The sequence below is a fragment of the Cebus imitator genome, unplaced genomic scaffold, assembly GCF_001604975.1.
Source record: "Cebus imitator isolate Cc_AM_T3 unplaced genomic scaffold, Cebus_imitator-1.0 Scaffold204, whole genome shotgun sequence".
Taxonomy (NCBI): Eukaryota; Metazoa; Chordata; class Mammalia; order Primates; family Cebidae; genus Cebus; species Cebus imitator.
The window spans coordinates 3,036,010-3,061,074 of NW_016107519.1; the positions used below are offsets into that span (position 1 = coordinate 3,036,010).

The 25,065-nt window shown below is 35.2% G+C and overlaps 1 protein-coding gene across 6 annotated transcripts in view; it reads right to left on the minus strand.

The window, feature by feature from the left end:
* The window catches only part of ZMYM2 (zinc finger MYM-type containing 2), a 126,411-nt gene that overhangs the window by 52,110 nt on the left and 49,236 nt on the right, over positions 1-25,065 (minus strand). For 5 of the 6 annotated variants that reach the window (XM_037745595.1, XM_017548206.2, XM_017548207.2 and 2 more), the window contains 5 exons: positions 16,796-16,867; positions 9,580-9,730; positions 8,973-9,088; positions 4,915-5,031; positions 2,281-2,431 (listed from right to left, as the gene is read on the minus strand). In XM_037745595.1, the coding sequence (XP_037601523.1) occupies positions 2,281-2,431; positions 4,915-5,031; positions 8,973-9,088; positions 9,580-9,730; positions 16,796-16,867 (607 nt within the window). The remainder of the gene's footprint in view (positions 1-2,280; positions 2,432-4,914; positions 5,032-8,972; positions 9,089-9,579; positions 9,731-16,795; positions 16,868-25,065) is intronic. The other variant, XM_037745594.1, reaches the window with a different exon arrangement.

Genomic DNA, 25,065 nt, shown 5'->3' on the forward strand with positions numbered 1-25,065 from the left:
AGGCTCTGAGTAAACTTACAGAGATGTTCAACTTAAGTAGGCATTTTAACTAATGTTTCAAGCTTACGTCTCATACATGGACCTTCAGGGAAATAAAACAGGTTTATTGATTTGCCCAGAAAACACTTTTGTTATCTAGTCCTTTAATAAAGAATTTCTTTTTTCTACTACATAAATGCGTTATTTTAAGTATACTTACATGTCTATCTTATTGATTACTACAACATCTCTAGGAGGATCAAATAATACTCTTTGCTAAGTAGAATGCCTTATAATATCATCTACTAAAATCCTATTCATCCTTTCATAAGGACCTCAAATTATACCTTTTTCACAAATGCTGCCCACATCAACCTTGTTTAAAATGACATTTCCTGTCTGCAAACATGACCTACAATTGTTTTCTATATAATTTATTTAGCAATCATTTATGTAGTATCCTATAACTTCTTTTCTGTTACCTTAAACTATATTAAAAATTTTTTTATTTTGTTTTATTTTTTTGATAGAGAGTCTCATTCTGTTGCCCAGGCCGGAGTGCAGTGGCACAATCTCAGCTCACTGCAGCCTCTGCCTCTCGGGTTCAAGCGATTCTCCTGCTTCAGCCTCCTGAGTAGCTGGGATTACAGATGCCTGCCACAACACCCAGCTAATTTTTGTATTTTTGGTAGAGACGGGGTTTCACCATGTTGGCCAGGGTGGTCTCAATCTCCTGAACTCATGATCCACCCACCTTGGCCTCCCATAGTGCTGAGATCACAGGGTCACGTGAGCCAGCGTCCAGCATAAAAAAATTTTTTTAACTTTACCTTTATTAGCTTTATCTAACTAGATTTTGATGGTAGTACTAGGTATTTTGTGTTTTCTTATTTCTGACAGGTTCTAGCAGAGAACTAGGTTCAGTAAGAGAAATCAAAAGTTATAACACTTAACAGGAAAAAAATACACATTCTTTTTTAATGTGTTATTACCCATCTGAATTTATAAATCCCTCCAACTGAAAATTATCTTCTTGAATGTCAATTACTTATTTTGCTGCTAATTGACTATTCATTTTAGTAAAATCCATATAATCCAAATGGTAGACAATTAATGACATATATGAGCAATCAACATCAGTATGTTCAGATTTATGAATCAGTAAGAACATCATTACACAACTCAAATGCAAAAAGACGTAAATTAATTCAGAATCAATCTTTTCAATGAAACATTGTAAGATTTGTCATTTTTCATTATAGCTTTGCTCTTAAGTAACAGTGAAACATGGTTACTTTCCATTACAGGTGAAATGTACAAAATTAAATTTAAATAGGAATGTCCTGTTTTGTAAGAAGCACCTTCTTACAGACATGACTTTACATTACATGTGAAGGCTGTAAATGAATGCACTAGTTGAATGAAATGATAAATCTTTTTATTTTGCTGTCATTCTCTACTGCTGATATTTAGGATTTTCCCACCTTTCTCTTACTCTAAGCTAGCGGTAGGAATCCATAGAAAAAACACATCCAGAAAGAAAATCCTCATTAATAAATTACAGGTGAAGATAGCAGACAGGAAAGCTGGGAGTTCAGTGCCATGGACCAAAGAAAGAATAGAAAGTGAAAACCAGCTTAGAGCAAGAATGTCACATTTGGGAAGGGGAATAACAAGAACTCCAAAACCCACAGTTACAATTCTAGTTTCTATCTCTGGATAAGTAGATGTAGAATTTGAATTCATCTGTATAATCTGCTGCCTGGCACCAAAGCAACAAAAGTGTAGATAAGAGGAAAAGGAATTCTTGGACATACTAAAACAGAACCCAGTGTTTTCCTGGAACCCCAAATTGAATACCTAAAAGTATCTTCCCATTTTAGTACTGCCACATGTGATTTTCTTTCTGGTATACATATTGAAAAGCTTTGTAGGCTAGGTAGTAAGCTGGGCAGGGAAAATGGAGCTAATAATAAACAAGTTTAATTCACTTGGAAAATCAACTTTCAGACCACAATGTGTTGGTTTAGAAATAATATGGTATGATAATACTTTCATTTTAATCTAAAACTTTCCTGTAATGAAATTAGAGGTTACCAAATATTTAGAGATAAAACCATCTTGAAGCCCAGAGGTCTACAAATACACATAAAATAACAAAACAAGACAGTAGAAATGCAAACTACATTTTTGTGTTCAGCTACATTAAAACTGTGAACCTACTCTGGATATATTTAAGTATTTTGGCAAAAACATTAAATATCAATAAATGTTATGAACAACACCATATTATACACTTGCCTTCACTACAGAAAGGTCTCTTAACGCCAGAGAAATTTACTGTTTCATGAAGAGTCTTCTCCTCTTGACAGTATTCGCAATATGTAACTATGCAATGCAACTTCTTATAGTCATCTGAACAAGTTTTGCTGCAGAACTGATGCACTTTGTTCTAAATGCACAATGGGAACCTTGGTAAGTATATGATAACCACCTCAAGAACAAGCTTAAGAAATAAACAAGCTATTTTTACAGAAGCAAAGTTAAATCATTTACCTATTTAATGTTAAGATCTTTGGGGATAAATTTCCTGCAGGCTATGGATGCCTAGTTTAACCAATTCACTGCCAAATTTAAACACAGCTCCACAAAATTCAATACCATCAGCTACCCTAAAATTACTTAATGAAAGTAAAAATATCACTAAAATAAGATGGTAGACTGGTATTGCTAACCCAATTGGAGAAATGAGAAGAAAATGATGGAAAAGACAGCATAGGTAAACTAAAAAAAGATGAAAATAATGACACAAATAATATTTTCAGTCAAAAAGAAAAACTATTTGTTGAGTATAAGCAAGTAGGCTCCATCACAGTCCTATCACACACCTTAATAGTAACAGATCTATCATGGGTAAAGTATTTAATTTAGTGCCATCATAAGGTGTACTGCTAAACTTGAGACTGAGTTTGGTTCTCTTAAATGGAATATGATTAGTAATAATTTGTTTCTCCTGGCCCCAAACCCACAATAGCCAGAGCTACTTTTCAAATATCCACCCAAGCAGGTATGAACAAGTTAAAACTTCCAGGGAGGCAGTTTTTCTCTCATTATTGAGCAGGCTACAGACTAAGTCTAAACCATCTACTTTACATTCAGCAAAGACATGTGAAGACTAGAATAAGGAAGGTTAAAGAGTCTAGGAATCAACTCAAGTAATAAGGTCATCATTAGTGGAAAGTTGCCCCATTATGACTATGTAATTTATAATAGGAGGAAGGCAACAAAGAAGCCACATGGAGTGAGAAGCAAGAGACCCCTGAATTTTCAATCTCCCAAGGGACACATCCAACTCTCATTCAGTGTGGCAGCGTCTCTTAACTGCTTCTAACACTTAACCTCCATGTAAATAAAAGCAACACACCAACATAACTACAAAAGTGGGATAGCACTGACATAAATACAGTGGAAAGGACCTCATTTTCATTTAGTATCAAAATTCAGTGCATGAAGGATCTTCATTTCCTATATGACACAATTATTTTGTGTGCTTGGATTTCTTTCTTCATTTCCTCATCACTCCTTTATTCTTACTGGGCTTTTATTCTTATTGCTGTTACTTCAAGGGTATCATCACTGGATGCCAACAATAGTCTCAAATAGGGATTGGTTTAAATGATCTGGAGACAGCACCAATGAAAATAATAAACTAAAAAATGTTGTAGTTACTACACTGTTAAAATGAAATTTTAGGGTTTCCAAAGTATTTTAGAAATCACGTAATCCAGTTCCAGGTACCACCTTTCACCTAAGACTTAGATACTGAATGACTCACCAATAGCTACTAAATTTTGGCTCAGGAACAATCTGTTAATACTACATCTTCAACATCTTGTACACCATTGTATTATATACTCCACACACTACCTCCCACCCCACCCCACCCCTAAAGGAGTGAAAATAAACAATGGCCAAAGGCAAGCATTGCTCAAGAAAGCAATGGGCAGCCTGGGCCACCTTGTCCATCTATCTATTACTGCCCCCTTGTGAAAGAAATCAGAGTTGTTGCTGAGACGTGTCAAAGCAAATTAGTAAACTAGTGAAAAAAGGGCAAAGAAAATAAACTTGTATTGGGATTCATAGGCCTCTATTCTTTTATTAAAACACAATTATGACCCAGTGGCTCATGCCTGAAATCCCAGCACTTTGGGAGGCTGAGATGGGCGGATCACTTGAGGTCAAATGTTCGAGACCAGCCTCACCAACATGATGAAACCCCATCTCTACTAAAAATACAAAAATTAGCTGAGCATGGTGGCACCCACTCGTAGTCCCAGCTACTCAGGAGGCTGAGGTAGGAAAAATCACTTGAACCCAGGAGACAGAGGTTGCAGTGGGCCAAGATCATGCCACTGCACTCCAGCATGGGCAACAGAGCGAGACTCCATCTCAGAAAAGAAACAAAACACACACACACACACACACACACACACACACACACACACACACACAATTATAGAATTGTGTCATTTTATAAATGACAATGTGGTATATGACTAATAAATTCTATTATGTTCAGGTGCTAGGTGACAGAAAATATAATTCACAGATAACACAGGACAAAAAGAAACACGGGACCAAAAAAAGGAAAGACAATTGCTCTAGGTATATAGCTAAACAAAATGACATTCTGTACACTATTATAAACATAATATATCAGGAATATGATTTCACCAATTCTTCTTGGACCTAAAGAGAAATAGATCCTCTGTTGGTTTTCCACTCCCACATTAAAGTAATCTAATCACCAAAAAAATCCCTGAAACGCATATTCTTATCCACCATGAAATAGGTTTCCAGATGGAAATACAACACTTATTTTACTAGACTTTTTTTTTAAGCACTAGGTAACACACATTACAAAACACAACTTGCCTCCCATTCCAGGATTTCTGGTTTTGAACAAAAAGAATTTTTGCAGTAGTTGCATTTCAACTGAATATCACTTGGCGCTACAAACTGGCCATTTGGAGATGACTGCATACTTAGAGCCTAAAACAAAGAACAAAAGATGCTGAGCTTGATATGTATTTTTTAAATTTCTATTTGTGAATACTATGAAATATCTACGATGTCTAGAAAGTAATATGCATCTTGCTTAACTATCTTTTCAGTACATAAAACTCATTTCCAAATTTTGTCTTCAAAAATTTTAATAGTACATGTTAGTTTTATAAAATTGAAATTCAGTTTTTTTAACCACAGAATTACTTTTACCTAAAATAAGAAAGCAAACAAAAAAAAATCATATATTCAATCATGATCTGCTCTCTTAAAGAAAATGTAAGGAAACAACAGTAAGTAAATAATAGATTAGTCATCCAAGTTCTGAACAGAAGTTTAAAAAAAAAACAAAACCCTAGTTATTATGGCTATGTCCAATAACCATCAAATATCCAATTTACTAATGTTTTGTGCCACTGCATTACTGCTATAATTTTCATTCAAAGTCTACCAGTGAAATAGATGTATGATGGCCAAGCACGGTGGCTCACACCTGTAATCCTAGCACTGTGGAAGGCCAAGGCGAGCAGATCATCTGAAGTCAGGAGTTAGAGACCAGCCTGGCCAACATGGCAAAATCCTGTCTCTACTAAAAATACAAAAATTGGCTGGGCATGGTGGCACATGCCTGTAATCCCAGCTACCTGGGAGGCTGAGGCAGGAGAAATCGCTTGAACCCAGGAGGTGGAGGCTGCAATGAGCCGAGATCACAAAACTACTTCAGCCTGGGTGACAGAGTGAGACTCCACCTCAAAAAAAAACAAAAGAGAAAAAGAGGCCAGGCTCGATGGCTCACATCTGTAATCTCAGCACTTTGGGAGGACAAGGTGGGCGGATCACAAGGTCAGGAGTTCAAGAGCAGCCTGGCCAATACAATGAAACCCCATCTCTACTAAGAATACAAAAATTAGCTGGGCATGGTGGCACATGCCTGTAGGCCCAGCTACTCAGGAGGCAAAGGCAGAAGAATCTCTTGAACCCGGGAAGCGGAGGTTGCAGTGAGTGGAGATTGCACCACTGCATTCCAGCCTGGGCAACAATACAGTGTGACTCTTGTCTCAAAAAAAAGAAAGAAAGAAAGAAAGAAATCACCCTATGTCACATTTAAAAATTGATCTTCTACACAGTTAGGAGAAAAAAGATTTACACACAGGTGTTCATACCAGCAATTTTAGTATTCCTTTTCTTAAAGTTAAAACAATTTACAGGCCAGGCATGGTAGCTCACGCCTGTAATCCCAGCACTTTGGGAGGCCGAGGCGGGCAAAACCCTGGAAGCCAGGAGTTCAGGACCAACATGGCCAAAACGGCAAAATTCCATCTCTACTAAAAATACAAAAATTAGCTGGGTGTGGTGGCAGGTGCCTAGAATCCCAGCAGGCGGAGGTTGCAGCAAGCCAAGATCTTACCACTGCCCTCCAGCCTGGGGGACAAAGTGAGATTCGTCTCCAAAAAAAATGCAGAAAAAGACACAATATTAGCATACATGGACATTAACAGATTTTTTTCTAATTCCTAACCTGAATGGCGAGGACACTGGTATTTAATTATCATTCTTTTTAACCATGTTACACATATATTACATATAATCTTAATGCATGGAATGCTTAATAAAACAGCTATTCAATGTACAGTGGAAGGAGAAAAAAACTACCATTTTTTAAACTTCTGCATACACTGTATAATACTAACTCTGTCAAAAATAAAATATACAGATTTAAGAAAACCAGATGAATAAATTTAAAAAATAAAAGCCAACATTACCCTTAGCATTTCTAAAAAAAATTGAGACCCCATTAAAGTTAGCTGGTCTTTCAAAACAAATGGAATATGCTATAGTCTGAATGTTGGTATTCCCCCACAAATTCGTAGACTGAAATCCTAAACCCCAAGGTGAAAATATTAGAAGAAGTAGAGGCTTTGAAGAGGTTCTCAGACCATTAGCGCTCCATCCTCATGACCTAATCAGTCAGTACTCTTATAAAAGAAGCTTGAAAGCTTGAGGGAGCTTGTTTGCTACCTTCACCACGTGAGGACACAGCAAGAAGGTACCATCTATGAGGAATAGGCCTTCATAGGACAATAAGTTGCCGGTGCCTTTTCTTGGACTTACTAACCTCCGGAATGTGAGAAACAAATTTCTATTTATAAGCTATCAGTCAAAGGTATTCTGTAATAGCAGCCTGAATGGACTAAGAAGCAATACTATCCTATTATATTACTTTTAAAAGGAAAAACATCTAATGAAGATATAAAGTTCAAAATATATGGTTTGCTTTATGATAAGGGGAAAGATGCTGCTTTTCTGTCAACTTTGTATTATTTATGTGCAGAGTGCTGAGGGTGCCTGTGGGGATGTATTCCTCAAAATAAGAGCCTACATTAAGTACAGTCAGTCCTACATATCCATGGATTCAACCAACAGAGGATCAAAAATATTAAAAAAAAAAAAAAAAAAAAAAAGGTTGCATCTGTGTGGCCATGTACAGTCATTTTCTTCTTGGCATTTTTCCCTAAACAATACAGTATAACAACTCTATATAGCATTTACATGACATTAGATATTAAGGGGACTCTAGAGGTGATTTAAAGTACACAGGAAGACTAGCATTGTAGGTTACATACAAATACTATGCCATTTTATATAAGAGATTTGGGCATCCCTGGATTTTTATATCTGCAGGAGGTCCTGATACCAATCCCCTAAGGATATCAAGGGATAACTTTGTATCTTAAAATATACTATGTACATATACAGAGGGTCTTATCAAATCATGGGTGATACAAGTTTAAATTAAATGAAAAGGGTGGTTAAAACATTTTCAGTTATCAGTTTAGTTTATCCAACATCAAAAAAGTTCAAGATCTGACAAGTAGCATGCCACAAACACTGTCCTCCTCTCTTCTAATTAATAATTATTCCTTAATTTCTAGTTTAAGAAAAGCCAACAAGGCAAAAGCAATATTTACCACTATAAGGATGTATCAATGGCCATGATCTCAACTTCTAAAATAACAAGTCTTAAACGTGGTTTATCACCTAAGCTCAATGAGAGTATAACTATTAACAAAAATTGACATTCACTTGGTTGAATTCAAAACCACTTCAATTTAAATTACTAATAAGTGATATAGTAACTATTATACTTAAAAGACTATATTTTCAGTTTAAATAAATTAACATAGAGCACAGTACCTGGAACAAAGCAGAATTGTTGGATGAATTAACTCATGAAGCATGGCTTTATGCACGGGGTTTGAACCTTTGGGTAATACCCTGAAATTTTCACAAACAGGTAAACCTAATCGTACCACCTAACTAATGCTTGAATCCCCTCTAAATTATTCCTTCCTAGTGGTCAACCAGGTTAAGTTTGAATGCTTCCAATAATCTATCTTCTGAAACTATCCATACTCCAAATTGGAAGAACTATGTCAGAAAGTCTTTCTCTATCTACCTAAAACGATCTTGTATTAAAATTAAGGTCTACTATAAGAAATCTCATTCCCGCTTTATATGGCCCATTTCTAACATATGAAGAAAAGATGTATTCTTACTGCTTTTCTAGACTAAATACATCTAGGTCCTCCATCCACTTGTCACAGAACAGAGTTCCCCTTACGGTTCACATTTTATTCAAACCATCTAATAAGAAAAAATTACAAATCAGCATTGAACTAAACTATATTGAGGTTTCTTTTCCTTCAAAATATGTATCAGAGTAACAATTATAATTTCAATTAGACTATCCATGCTAAATTAGAAAACTGGTACAGCCACATATTCTGTGACTAGAATATCTACCTTCCAATCTAACCCTCAACAAACTATGTAAAAATTAAGATAAAACAACAATAAAGTATATTACACTGATTATTTTCTATGTGTATTTTATTGGGGACATGGGTTATGCAAAATCAACAACAAACCTGAAATTTAGCCACACAACTGGAATTGCAAAAGTTATACAGTTTTCCATCAGGCATTGTGGCTTGGTATTGAGGTAAAGAGTTTCGCTTACAAAAATGGCAAATAATTCCCAAACCTAGGAGAGAAAAGGTACATATCTGATTTGTTTATAAAGTAATAAAAAAGCTTAAAAAAAATTCTTAACTGCTGAGATTATAGAAGTTTCTGTTTAAAAAAATTATTTGCACCTTCAATATTCAAGATTATTTTAACCTTAAAAATACTGTCATAAAGGACTGTGATATTGTGCCACTAAAACATACATGGATACACAGAAAATTCTCAGTTTTAGATAATTTTTTAGATAGAGCAACAATTTTAGTTAAGAACATGGATATGAAGAGAACTTTAAAATTAATAGTACAGAAAAAAATAAAAAAATAAAAAATAAAAAAAATAAAAAAATTAATAGTACAGAATAATCAAAATAATTAGAAGTTTTCAAAAAGATTAATAAAATAAAAAGCTGTAAAAAATAAGCATAAAAACATTAAATAAGAAAGTTATTTTTGCAAAAAGTAATTATGTTGTAAAGTTTTTTTAACTGTCCAAATATCTGAAACTTACTTTGTGATTTTGCATATTTTGTCTTGTGACTGTTCATACAAGCAGTTGAACAATATGGCTCCATATATCCATTAGGACCTATACACTGAGTCATATCAAAAAACCTGCACTGTGTTCGGCAACCAGTACAAGTTGTCAGTTTTCCGTATTTCTAAAATTTGAAACATAAAAAGGTAATTTTTAAAACCACAACTTTATTACCAATTTTTCATTACACTTTTTGTCTCTGCAAGACAATACTGTTAATCTCTAAACAGGTTTAGAGTCATGAGTCTTCATCTACATACAAACCATTCACTATGCAACAATTGTTAAGGCGCAAACACAACAATGATCATCAGCTAAGCAGCCTTCAAAAATAAAATGTTTCTCTCTCTATTATATCTAGTTTAACAGAATCCCTACTTAGAGGTAAGTAAAACCTGAAAATTTAGGAAAGGCACAGTGTTTTTTGTTTACAATGAGGATATACTTCTTTTGTCATTTGACAGAAGAAATTAAATGGAGCTATGAAATACAAGCCTTAATAATAAAAAGTACAGTGAATAATGAATTTGAAGATTTTAAATCCTTTTTCTACTGAGCTGCTATTGTTGCAAGCACTTCTGGAATTTCTCTTAAAAACTACATTTGAAATCTCATTCAACCACAATAAAATACAAAAATTTTTTTGAATTAAAATTTAAACCACATTCAAAATGACTTCTGGCTATTAAATGAAGTTAACAATTCATCAATAGATAACAATGTTAATCCTCCTGCCAGAAGTGAATACTGTCATGTGCAAAATAACGTTTCACTCAATGACTATAATGCCATATTTTTACTGTACCTTTTCTATGTTTAGATATATATTTACACAAATACTTACCATTGTGTTACAGATGCCTACAGTATTCAGTACAGTAACATGCTGTGCAGGCTTGTAGCCTACCTAACAGCAATAGGCCATACGATCTAGGTTTATTTGAGTACACTCTGTGACATTCACGAAACAAACTTGCCTAATGATGCATTTTTCAGAATGTATTCTTGTCATTAAGCAATGCATGACTATATGTGCCAACAAGATAACAACAACAAAAAAAGGAGATAAAGGATATGAAAGGCAGAATGTAGCCGGGCGCGGTGGCTCAAGCCTGTAATCCCAGCACTTTGGGAGGCCAAGGCGGGTGGATCACGAGGTCAAGAGATCGAGACCATCCTGGTCAACATGGTGAAACCCCGTCTCTACTAAAAAACTACAAAAAATTAGCTGGGCATGGTGGCGCGTGCCTGTAATCCCAGCTACTCAGGAGGCTGAGGCAAGAGAATTGCCTGAACCCAGGAGGTGGAGGTTGCGGTGAGCCGAGATTGCGCCATTGCACTCCAGCCTGGGTAACAAGAGCGAAACTCCGTCTCAAAAAAAAAAAAAAAAAAAAAAAAAAAGAAAGGCAGAATGTGGCTTACATCTGTAATCCCAGCACACTGGGAAGCCTAGGGAGGTGGACTGCTTGAGCCCAGGAGTTTGAAACCAGCCTGGGTTCAAGCAATCGCCTGGCTATTTTTTTTGGAGATTTTTTTTTCTTCTGGTAGAGAACTGATTGAACCCAGGAGTTCAAGAACAGCCTGGGCAACATAGCAAGACCCCATCTTCCACAAAAAGGAAAAAAAGGTAGAAATGAAAAAGAAAAGCTAGCCTTCAAACCAAGAACAGCCTGGGCAACATAGCAAGTCCCCATCCTCCACAAAAAGAAAAAAAAAGTAGAAATAAAAAAAGAACAGAAAAGCTAGCCTTCAAGTGCAACTTGTTTTGATCCTCTTTTTGAGTAGTTGCAGAACTCTGTCATAATCAAGTTAAATCAATTATCACAAATCATGTTGCAAAATAACTGTATCCATTTTCCACCTGATGTTGCAATTAAATCTGTCTTCATAACCCACCAGCATCTATACAATATAAAAATATAAGAAGGCTTCAAAACATTCCATGGATAGTATAAATAATAGGTGTTAAAAATATAACAAATCAGGCCAAAATAACAACTGAAATGAATACACTGCATGGAAAAATGTCACAAATACCACAGGGTTTCAGAAAATGAAGGTAATAAATTGAAGGCAAAAACAATAAACAAACAAAAAATACAATCAACATCAAGTAAAAGGTCTATCAGCTTGCAACAAAAAGTATAAGAAAGCATAGCTGTTTATGTGCCAGGAATGCATATTCATTATCATACTATTTAAAGAAACCTACCTATGCTGCCTATTTCCTAATTTACTGAAATATCAACTAAAGGAAGCCCTCAATTTTGCTTTTCAAAGTGGAAATCAACTCATTCTTTAATGATAGGCCCTACCTCAAAAATATTTGTCAACTGCAAAAGAATGGTGACAAGGAAAAAATAAAAATGGCTGCAAACATATTATATTTTACTATGATGTGTTAAGTATAATAGAAAAGAATGCTCTGTTTTTGTTTCCTGAGGTCTATTTGATGACTTAAATTTCTATACTGGAAAAGGGACAAAAACAAAACAAATCAATAAGATAAAATATAAAGTTGTTTAAAACCTGAAACTACAGTACAAATTAGTAATGCTATAAAATATTCGGGACAACTGCCACTATGTTGCAAGTTTTCAAGACAGAAAAATAAACCAGCTCTCACTAGATGTCTGCAGTAATAAAGACTAGATGTCAGCACCTATAAAGAATTCTTTTACTAATATAAATTAAGTTCTACCATCTAATCAAATCATGGATTTGATTTCTATTTGAAACATTCTTCAAACTGACCAACTGAGACTATCCCTTGGATTCGTGATCTCAACATTGATTTTATTGGAAGAATAATTAAATAATTAGTAACAGTTTTAAGACATGAAGTAAACATGGAGTTAAGCAACTAGTCCCTACTGACAATTTTACATAAAGGGAATGAGGGCCGGGTGCAGTGGCTCACACCTATATTCCCAACACTTTGGGAGGCCAAAGTGGGCAGATCACAAGGTTGGGAGTTCGGACCAGCCTGGCCAACATAGTGAAACCCCATCTCTACTAAAAATACTAAAATTAGACAGATGTAGTGGTGCATGCCTATAGTCCCAGCTACTCAGGAGGCTGAGGCACAAGAATCACTTGAACCCAGGAGACGGAGGCTGCAGTTAGCTGAGACTGCACCACTACACCCTAGCCTGAGCAACAGAGTGAGACTGTCTCAAAAAAAAAAAAAAAGAGAGAGAGAATGAGAAAGTACTATCGGAATCACTGAGAATATTCCAATACTGCCACTTCCATAGCTACCACTGCTTCATTCAAAAACCAAAGAACCAATTAATGAAAGAACATTAGCAAAAAGGGAAATATAATTTCATGCCATGTTTACTCAGCTTCATATGTAAGCAATCAAAATAATCATATTTAAATTTCACACAAACTTTCTACGCATCCTATAAACACACCTTTAGTGATATAAAAGAACAAAGCTTAGTGGAATAAATTCAGAATTAAAATATTCCCTTTTCAGGCACGGGGAAAAATAAGCCTACATATAACTTCAGTGAAAAAGAATGAGATAGAACCAAATGAAACAGGATATGGGTAAGGTAAAAGTTAGATATGATGGGTAAGTTATGACAAATTGGCTCATTTGCAGTCTACTCATTTAAAAGATATGCCTTATATTTTAATTTTAACCAATTTCACATGAAACTATCACATGATTTTAAAACTTCTCCCAAATTTTCCATCTACACGTAGAAAATATATTTCATTTGGTACATTTTGACCAAGCAAGTAGACCACATGGGAAGGTAAGAAAGAATTGCTTGATGTACCTGTTGTTGCAAATCTAACCTAGGAAATGGGGCCTCAAGATACAGCCTGCATATTACCTAATTCCCTGGCCACATTCAAATACAGTATGAACTTTAGTCCGTGACACTGCACAGTTAAAATTACCTTTATATTTACTGACCTCTAACTGAAATTTAACATTCTCTTTCACTCTGATTGGAAGCAACAACTTACTTCATTAGTTTAATAGGGCCTATGACTGTCAAAAATAAAAATTCCCAATTTTTTTATCACTCTTAGTTATACCTTAATATATCAATTACATTCAACTTGACTTCAAAATTATAGTTATTAACCACTATATTTTATTCTTAAATACATTAAAATAAAGCAGCATATTTCAAAAATTTTAAAAATATTTTGGTCACTATATTTTGATATAATTGGTTGTCTTTGTAATCATAGGTATTTTATACATTTAATAACATTCTGAGAATAATTCTGTCCTTATTAGCAAAGGAATCCAAAGCACAGAAATAGTGAAGAACCTTGATTAGAAGTGGCAATAAAACCTTAACAATGACATAATATTGTAATATTTATCATACTAAATAAGATAACTTCAAGTAAAAATTACAATTCATTTATTCAATAAAACCTAGAAATCATTTCTTCATGTTGTATTTGTTTATGCAAAGAAAAAAGGGTCTAAAATTATATACACCATCGTGCTTCACTTTTCTCTATTACTGTATAATTTACATTTTTTCTTTTTTTTTTTTTTTTTTTTTTTGAGACAAAATCTCGCTCTGTCACCCAGGCTGGAGTGCAGTGGCGCGATCTCAGCTCACTGCAACCTCCACCTCCCCGGCTCAAGCAATTCTCCCGCCTCAGCCTCCTGAGTAGCTAGGATTACAGGCGTGCACCACCACACCCAGCTAAGTTTTTATTTTTTTAAGTAGAGATGGGGTTTCACCATGTTGGCCAGGCTGGTCTCAAACTCCTGACCTCGTGATCCGCCTGCCTTAGCCTCCCAAAGTGCTGGGATCACAGGCATGAGCAACCACGCCTGGCCTAATTTACCATTTTTCTTTTGACATATTCTAACTTTGTAATTTAAGGATTTTTTCTAATTAACAACAGATGCTAAAAATAGTGGGTGAAAGTTTGCTTAACTTAAACAGACACAGAGGTAAAAATAGCAACTTTACTCTGGAGAAACCTGACAGATGATCCCCTTAATCAAGTTAACACACAGTAATGGAACAAATAGACATCATGTGCTTCCTGATGTGCACAAAGAGGGACGCAACATCGCTTATGAGGTATTCACGCCAAAAATGCATTACTTCAATATAACCTTGAGAAACTATTAAACAAACATAGATTGAGGGGTACTCTGTAGTATTCAAAATGTCAAGTCATGAAAGACAAACTAGATAACTTTTTAGATTAAAGTAGAGGAAACTTCCATTCCCAATCAACAGGAACTAGATTTATCCTCTCAACCACCTTTAACAATTAGAAAATTAGACAGTAAAAAAAGGAAAAACGGTTTTCAAACTTTGTACACAAGGTAGCACAGAACTGTATACCTAAGAAAAGGGAAACAAATCAAGTGAGTCCTATGGCTACCAAAGCTTGAGGCCTGGAAGCAGTTGGGGAAAGAGGAGGTTTAACAGAACCTATTACTGGTTTCACTGAGTTGAGGAACATGGCATTCAAGGCAGCTAGAATTTGGGAAACAGAGTACTGACAATGATGGAGCTGCACAAAAAAGCCTGATCTTAAAAATACAACTACTGAGAGGTTTTTTTTAAAGTATAAGTCTTTGGCTGAGAGTTGATCTGTGCATTTGTGAGATGAAAGCACCTGCATGAAGCCAGAGAAAGAACCCCAGAACCACCAGAAAGCATTAGGCTAACAATTCCCAAAGAACACACATGGCCAGGAGTACTCTGTGTTGCGACATGTTCAAGAGTGGGATGATCTTTTAATATGGGTAGGATTCAGATCTCACAAGGTATCACCACAGTAGTATGAATAAACAGCCCCAGACTAAAGTTTGCTCTACCAAAGTCTATTCAAAAACTTAAAAGCAAGCATCAAAAGGAACCAAATAATTCGAGGTAATCTGACAGCATGCTGGAACAAAGTCCAACAACATTTAAAATAATATAACAAAATCCAGCAACCAATCATGTAAAATTCACAACATGCTGAATCAAACTTAAAAATTACCAGGCATATTGCAAAAAAAGCAGGAAAATATGACCCATTATCCATAAGAAAAGAAAAAAATGCAACTATAGAAACAGACCTAGAAATGGCAGATATAAAAACATTAGGCAAAGATGTTAAAAGATTATAAATATGCTAATATATAAAATATTAGTAGAGGAAAACATGAACATAATTAGGCAGGAAATAGAAGATACAAAAAAGACTCAAATGGAACTTTTAGAGATGAAAAGCGTTAACATCTGAAATAAAAAACATATGTTGCATAGTATTCACAGGTGTTTTCAAATGATCAGCAAACTTAAAGTTATAGCAATAGAAACTTTCCAAAATGGAGTACAGAAGGAAAAAAAGACTAGGGAAAAACAATACAAATACAAACAATACAAACAACAATACAAAAACAATACAATACGAAAACCAAACAATACAAAATATAAAAATACAATACCAAAAAAATGCAATACAAAAAATATATAAAACAAAAAAAACAAGCCTCAGTGACGGTGAGAAAGTAGCAGGAATACATCTGGAATTAGAGTCTCAGAAGACAACGGTTGGGAAATGGCCTAAAAACTATATTTAAAGTAATAATGGTCTATGATCCTGTACTGGAATCTAGACAAGACGTAATTGTTTTTCATTTGTTGTAAGGGACATTAATGGACAAAATTTGAATAAGCTCTATTGACTAAACTGTTAATAATAGTTTACTGATGTAAATTTCCTTATCTTGTTAACTCTACTACAGTTAAAAGTCTAATTTTAAGCCCTTATTATTCATTACTAATTTATTTATCTGGATTAACAGAAATACAGACTTAGAAACTGTTTTGAAAGAAAGGTTTTCTTTAACTTTTCAGGTAGGCACAAAAGACAAGATTTTTATATCCCATTATTAAATGCCTATTGTATACAAAGTATTGTACACTAAAAAAACTATATCTGAAAATAATCTTCTAACAACATAAATATCTAATGGCAAAAGAGCATATCACAAAAAAATACATGTAAAATTTAATGAAATTAGAAACGTATCCATGTCTTGAAGATAAAACATTCATCATTGATATAACTTAAGTTTGGAAATTTTAATATATTTCAAATTGCACAAGAGTTTCAGATACATATTAATGACAGTAGTAGCAGTGCTCAAAATGTTAGGACCTTAAACTCCATTTACATTCCTGCTTACCTCAGGCTGCATTAAGAAAGAGTCCTGCATGTGATCTCGAACCTCCTTCAGGAAGCTTGGATGACTACCTACCTAAAAAATGATTTTAAAAGACTTCATAAATACACATAAAGAAAGACAGCTAGACTGAAAGGTAAAGAAGCATTATGTACAAGTTGCTTCTCAATTATATTTTGTGACTTACAAACTCATTTCGACTTTTAAAAATGCCTGTTGATCCTGTCCCCATTGCTGTTGCCCAACTTACAGAATCATCAAATAATTTTATCTTAGAAAAAATGGTATAATGATAAAATAAAAATGGGTTAAGGAATTAAGGATAGACACTTAGATCTGACTCATCTCTAATTTTTGACAAAAATCACTTCTCTTAAGATGATTTAGAGTGTTCTAAAATCTCTTTAAAACCTATTAAATTCTAACACAATGAAACACAAAGCTTTCTAAATTGATTTGGAGATTACACAGACACAATTTCCACCATATGCAAAATGGGTTGTTTGAGAATTTTTTTCTTTTTGAGATGGAGTTTTTTCTCTACTGCCCAGGCTGAAGTGCAGTGGCATGATTTCAGCTCACTGCAACCAACCTCCACCTCCTGGGTTCAAGCGATTCTCCCACCTCAGCCTCCTGAGTAGCTGGGATTATAGGCGCCCGCCACGATGCCTGGCCCATTTTGTATTTCTAGTAGACACAAGGCTTCACCATGTTGGCCAGGCTGGTCTTGAAATCCTGACCTCAAATGATCCGCCTACCTAAGCCTCCCAAAGTGCTGGGATTAGAGTCATGAGCCACCGTTCCCGGCATTATTTTTTTTAAGATGGAGTCTCGCCCTGTCCCTTAGGTTGGAGGGCAGTGGTGCCATCTCTGCTCATCACAAGCCGCTTCCCGGTTCAAGCGATTCTCCTGCCTCAACCTACTGAGTAGCTGGGACTACAGGCACGCACCACCACTCCCAGCTAATTTTTTGTATTTTTAGTAGAGATGGGGTTTCACCATGTTAGCCAGGATGGTCTTGATCTACTGACCGCGTGATCTGCCCATCCTGGCCTCCCAAAGTGCTGGGATTACAGGCCTATGCCACCTAGCCCCACCTGAGAAATTCTTTTGAAAGCACATATGAGAGCTTACAGCATATAATACGAATATATATCCTAGTCCATGAAAGTTAAAATACTATGCTAGAAAAGGAAAACTACTGAAAGGCAAGGGATAAGCATTATATAGTTTCTGTTGCCAGGATCTAGATTATTAACTAAGTGCATCAATATACTTCAGAAACTAATTGAGTAACAACAGCATAGATAAACAACAAAAGGCAACTAAGTTAAATGTTACAAACAAAGGTCAAAGGAGGTGAGGGGAAAGTAAAGGAGGACTGTAATACAATTTTAGCTGCCCCTCTGCAGAAAAATAAGACATTCACTATAGCATCTCATGCAGTGGTCTCCAAACACATCCAACTGGGTCCCTTTATCAGTGAAAATAGTAATGCATGGTCTCCCACCCATTTATTAATGAATTATGAACATAAAGTATGTAATTATAAAACATATGCAAGTAATTTTATAGAATAAAAGAAACACTATTTTAAATAATTTTTATTTATTTGATAATAGTACAAAAAACACATTCTCTATCCACTAGAGTAGAATCATTTGGTGTCAGTAGAGGCTATGTGGGGAACAGTATAAGGAACTCCTACTCCTCCAGTCAGGGTGGTATCAGCTAATATCCAGAAAGGAGCCAGAACTCCCATATCCACTCAGCAATAACAAGAAGCTTCTCCTCCTCCATGGGTGTAGAGAGGCCAGGTAGAGAGTCTGAACTTTTATCTCTACTTGGCAATAATGAGGCATAATCTCTTTCCCTTGTGTGAAATAAAGCCAGCTAAAAGAGAAGCATTAAATATGATGTAAAGCCTCATAATATTCAAAATGTTCAAGTTTCAAATAAAAAAAATCAATTTATCATGCCAAACACCAGGAAAACTATAATTTAAATAGAAAAGTACAATCAATAGATGCCAACGCCAAAATTATAGAGATGTTGGAAATATCTGACAAAGATTTTAAAGCAGTCATCATAAAAGTGCTCCAACAACCAATACACATGCACTTAAAAACAAATGAAAACACAGAAACTTCTAGCAAAGAAATAGAAGATATAAGGAACAATCAAGTGGAAAGAATCAGTGAACTGGAAGACAGAATAATAAAAAGTACTCTGAAAAACAGAGAGAAAACAGACTGGATTGGGTAAAAAGTAAAACAGAGCCTTATGGATCCGTAGGCCTGTTACAAAAAAATTTAACATTCATGCCATTGGAGTCCCAGAGGGAAAGGAAAAAGAGGATAGAGCTAGAAAAGTCCTCCAAAAACCCTATTGTTTGAAATGTCTCAAATTTAGCAAAAGACATAAATCTATAGATAGAAGGTTAGCAAACAATAGAAAGGATGAAATCCAGAGAAACACCAAGATACACCACATTCAAATTTCTGAAAAACAAAGACAAAGAAAAAAATCTTGAATCTGGCAAGAGAAATGACACACATGTAGGGGAAATACAATTGAAATAGCAGCCTAGAGAAACAGGAAACTTCTAAACAACAGCTCCTTTACTCCACAGACCCTAATCCCATTCACACAAGAAAAGGCCAATTAGCCTAGACTTCCATCCTGGCCTGGCTACAATGTGATGCCTCACCCCAGCACCCTAGCCATGGTAAAAAGTCAGAGAAGGCCAAGCAGGAAACTTAAACTTCCACCCCACCATGTGGTAATAAGACACCTTAACCACTACCAACTACCTCTACCCTTACTGAGGTGGTCTGACTTAGCAGAAAGAACTTTTACCAACAACTTGCAGTAAAGAGGCTAAGACTAACATTACAGTATCTAAGGAGCAGTAAAGAATGAAAAAAAGTAAGCAAAAGCCTAAGGGTCCCATGGAACAAGGTCAAATTGACCAACAAGTACATTATGAGAGTTTCAGAAGACAAAGGGGCAAACGATTATTTGAAAAATTAATGACTAAAAACTTCCCATATTTGATAACAGACACAAATCTACAAATCTAATAAACACAACGAATTACCAGTAGGATAAACTCAGAGACACACAATAAGACACATTATAACCAATTTAAAAGACAACGAAAATCTTGAAAGAAGCAAGACAGAAATGGTGTAGCACAAGAAATTCTCAATGAGATTAACCATCAACTTCACATAAGAAACCACCAAGGAGGCCAAAAGGCAGTGGGATAACATTTAAAATAATGAGGAAAAAAAGCTTTCAAACAAGAATACTATATCCAGCAAAACCATCATCCAAAACTGGAGGGAAAATAAAAACACACATAGATAGATAAAAGTGGAGGGAGTTTGTTACCACTAAATCTACCCTATAAAACAAATGTTAAAGGGAGTCAAAGCTTTTTATTTAAATGGAAGGAATACACTTGACCCAATCTTTAGTAAATATATAAGAGAATATAAAACAAGTATAATTGTATTTTTGGTTTATAAATCCACTTTTTATTTCCTACATGATTTTAAAAACAAATATACACATAAACTTATAAATCTGCATTACTGGGAATACAATATTTAAAGATGTAATTTATGATAAAAAGAGGAAACAGATACATAGGAGCAGCATTTTTAAAAGCTAATTAATTCGTTATAAATTCACATTAAATTGCATTGCAGGATGTTAAATGTAAAGCCTCCCCCACAGTAACCACAAAGAATATATTTAAAAATAATACAAGGAAGACAATGAGAAGGAAATCAAAACAGTTCGCTACAATCAACTAAATATAAAAGGCAGTAATGCAGGAAATGAGATACCAAAAAAAAAGGTATAGAACACACCTAATAGAAAACTGGTAGAAATAAATCCTTCCTTAACAGTAATTACATTAAATGTACATGGATCAAATTATCCAATCAAAAGGCATCATTCTTTTCCTATTCTGCCAATTTCTGCCTTTTGATAAGGTAACTTAATCCATGTATATTTAATGTGATTACTGATAAGAAAGGATTTATTTATCCCAAGATACAAACAGGTCAAAAGTAAAAGGATGGAAAAAGATATTCCCCACAACTAAACAGTAAGAGAGCTGGGGTTGCCATATTAATATAATACAAAAAGAGCCTTTATGTGAAAAAATGATATGAGAGAGAAAAAGAATACATACAGAACAAAGGGTCTATTTACTAAGAAGATATAGCAAATATAAACATATACATACCAAATATCAAAGCCCCCAAAATACACTAAAAAAATTAACAGAAGTAAAAGGAGAAATAGATAATAACTGAGGTAGAAGCAGATAATTGTACAATAATAGTTGGAGACATCAATACACCATTTACAATAGTGGATACGCCATCTAGATGGAAACAACACTATAAATCAACTAGAGTCATTAGTAACAAACATATCTTGAATATTCTAGCCCACAACAGTAGAATAAATATTCTTCTCAAGTACACATGGAGCAATCTACAGAATGGACTCTGTTAGGTCACAAAAAAGTCTCAATAAATTTGTAAAGACTGAAATCACAGAGTATCTTTCCAATGGGCAATGAAATAAAACTAGAAATCGGTAATAGAAAATTAGCACTTAGAAAATTCACAAATATGGGGATATAAACTACATACTCTTAAACATGGCTCAAAGAAGAAATCTTTTAAATACTTAAAGAGATGAGTAAAAACAAAACTAAAGGAATACCAAAATTATGAGATTCAACTTAAATAGTGATCAGAGAAAAATTTGGAACTATAAATGCCAAAGAAAGAAAGAAGGAAAGAGAGAAAGAGAGAGAATGGGAGGGGAGGGGAGAGGAGGAAGGAGAGGAAAGGGAGGAAGAAGTGGAGGAAGGGGAGGAAGGGAAGGAAGGAAGGGAGGTCCACTGGCCCGCTGGCCAGAGACAGTGGCTCATACCTATAATCCCAGCACTCTGGGAGGCTGAGGCAGGCAGATCACGTGAGGTCAGGAGTTCGAGACCAGCCCGTCTCTACTAAAAATACAAAAATTAGCTGGGTGTGGTGGCACATGCCTGTAATCCCAGCCACTTGGCTGGCAGAGACAGGAGAACTGGTTGAACCTGGGAGACAAGGCTGCAGTGAGCCAAGATCATGCCACTGCACTCTAGCCTGGGTGATAGACTAAGACTCCATCTCAAAAACAAAAAACAAACAAACAAAAAAGAAAGATCTCAAGTAAATAACCTAACTTCACACCACCTTGAGGAAATAGATGAGATCACTAAACTCAAAGCCAGCAGAAGAAAGGAAACAATAAAAATTAGAGCAGAAAAACAGAACAGAAAAAAATGAGAGAAACAAACCCAGAAGTCGGTCATTTTAAAATATTAAGAGAATTAACACAAAGAATAAACTACGGAAGGGCAACATTATTACTGGCATTCCTGAAATAAAAAGTGTTTCAAGGAAATGCTATGAATACAATAGCACATCAACAAATTACATAGCCTAGATGAAATGCACAAATTCCTAAAAACACACAAACCACCAAAACTAACACAAAAAGACACAGAAAATGTGAACAGAACTAGAACAAGAGACAGTCATCAAAAATGTCCCAATAAAGAAAAGCCCAAGATCAGATGACTTCACTAGTGAATTCTACCCAAACATTTGAAGAATTAATACTAATTCTCATTCTTCCAAAAATCAGAAGATACAAAATGTCTTACCCCATTCTATGAGGGCAGCATTACCCTCATTCCAAAGACAGATAAAGATATCAAAAGAAAGAATATTAGAGACCAGTATCCCATAAGAACATAGATGCAAAGATCCTCAACAAAGTACTACTAAACTGAATTCAATATATTAAAAGGATTATACAGCATGATCATTTTCCACATATTCTTGTGTCAGTTTTGGTGGTTTGTGTGTTTTTAGGAATTCGTGCATTTCATCTAGGCTATGTAATTTGTTGATGTGCTATTGTATTCATAGCATTTTCTTGAAACACTTTTTATTTCAGGAATACTGAATTTAAAAATATAAAGAAACTACTTCAACAACATACTAAAAGCCATATGAACTAATTTATGATTGATCTTTGTCAAGTTCTTTTGTTTTGATGCTCATGTCTACCTTGTCATTTCTCATTTTATGTATTTCTGTTTTTAAACTTCTTTTCCTGATTGAATTAATAATTGGGTCTTTTTTTCTTGGTTATAGGAAGACCTGATTTTTCAAAGAGGCAACATTCTGAACAATTTTGATACTATTTTAAATTCCTAATTAGTATTTCCTTTTATCTTTATTTCCTTTCTTCTCTTTTGCTTCAGTTTTTTTTTCTTTTTCCAGCTATTTCAGTTGACTCATTTATTTTCATGTTTATTGCTTTAAGTATATAAGCAAATGAATTTTCCTCTGAATATTTTTATAAAGCAAATATCACAGTGATACCTTAAAGAATGCACAAAAGAAGGACATTACAAACCAATCTCACATATAAACATCAATGCAAAGTATCAAATAAAGTGTTAGCCATGAGCATGTGTGCACATTTTTAAAAAAATAATTATCTGGCATAGTTTATTCTAGGAATACATGGATGGTTCAATGAATTAGGAAACCTACTAATATGGCAGTGCCACCTCTTATCCTTAAGAGATATATTCCGAGGCTCCCAGTGGATGCCTGAAATCTTTGATAGTACTGAACTCTATGTATACTATGTCTTTTCCTACAGACACACACCTGTGATAAAGTTTAATTTCTAATTAGCCACAATAAGAGATTAACAATTGGCCAGGCACGGTGGCTTATACCTGCAATCCCAGCACTTTGGAAGGCCAAGGGAGGCAAATCACTTGAGGTCAGGAGTTTGAGACTAGCCTGGCCAACATGGTGAAACCCCATCTCTACTAAAAATACAAAAATTAGTCAGGCATGGTGGCATTTGCCCGTAATCCCAGCTACTTGGGAAGCTGAAGCAGGAAAATCGTTTGAACCCAGGAGAAGGAGACTGCAGTGAGCTGAGCAGGACCCTGTTTCAAAACAAAATAAAACTAAACTAAACTCAACAATAATTATAGTGAGTTATAATTAATCTCTCTCAAATAATCTTATTGTAGTCTACTCACCTATAATTAATTACTCTCTCAAATTATCTTATTGTAGTCTAGTCACCTATTTGGGAACTGCAGCTGACAATGAGTAATTAAAACTACAAAAAACAAAACCTTGCCTAAGGAAGAACTACTATATAATTCACACATTAATAAGTCTAAGGCCGGGGGTGGTAGCTCATGCCTATAATCCCAGCACTTTGGGAGGCTGAGGCAGGCAGATAGATCACTTGAACTCAGGAGTGCGAGACCAGCCTGGCCAACATGGTGAAACCCCCTCTCTAGTAAAAATACAAAACTTAGCTCGGTATGGTGGTGCACACCTATAATCCCAGCTGCCTGAGGCAGGAAAATCGCTTGAATCCAGGAGGTGGAAGTTTCAGTGAGCTGGGATCATGCCACTGCACTCTAGCCTGGGCAACAGAGCGAGACTTGTCTCAAAAAGAAAAAAAAAAATCAAGAGGGAGAAAGTTCATAAAACCTTTCCCACAGATACCAAAAAGATATTTAAAGCAACCATCATTTCTGATAAAACAATAAATAAATTTATGAAGATTGAAATCACAGAGTATTTTTCCAATGAGCAATGGAATAAAACTAGAAATCAAAAGGTCCTTAAAATAACATTAACCTGGCTGGGCACAGCGGATGACAGCTGTAATCCCAGCACTCTGGGAGGCAGAGGCGGGCAGATCACCTGCGGTCAGGAGTTTGAGACCAGCCTGGCTAATATGGTGAAACCCCGTTTCTACTAAAAGTACAAAAATTAGCCAGGCATGGTGGCACACGCCTATAATCCCAGCTACTCGGGAGGCTAAAGGAGGAGAATTGCTTGAACTCAAGAGGCAGAGGTTGAAGTGAGCCAGGATTGCATCACTGCAGTCCAGCTTGGGCAACAAGAGCGAAATTTGGTATCAAAAAATAAAATAAAATAACATTAATCTTAAAATTTAAATATAAACAGTATGACCACTTCAAAGCTGAGCTTTAAAAGTTTGAAAAATAATATCTGCAGCCCCTCTCCAACTCCCAAAAAGAAATAAATTCAAAAGATAAATAAGTCTGATAGCATTTACCATTATATGTAAAACCTAAATCTACCACCAATAATCTACATATACAGATGTTCCTTGACTTAAAA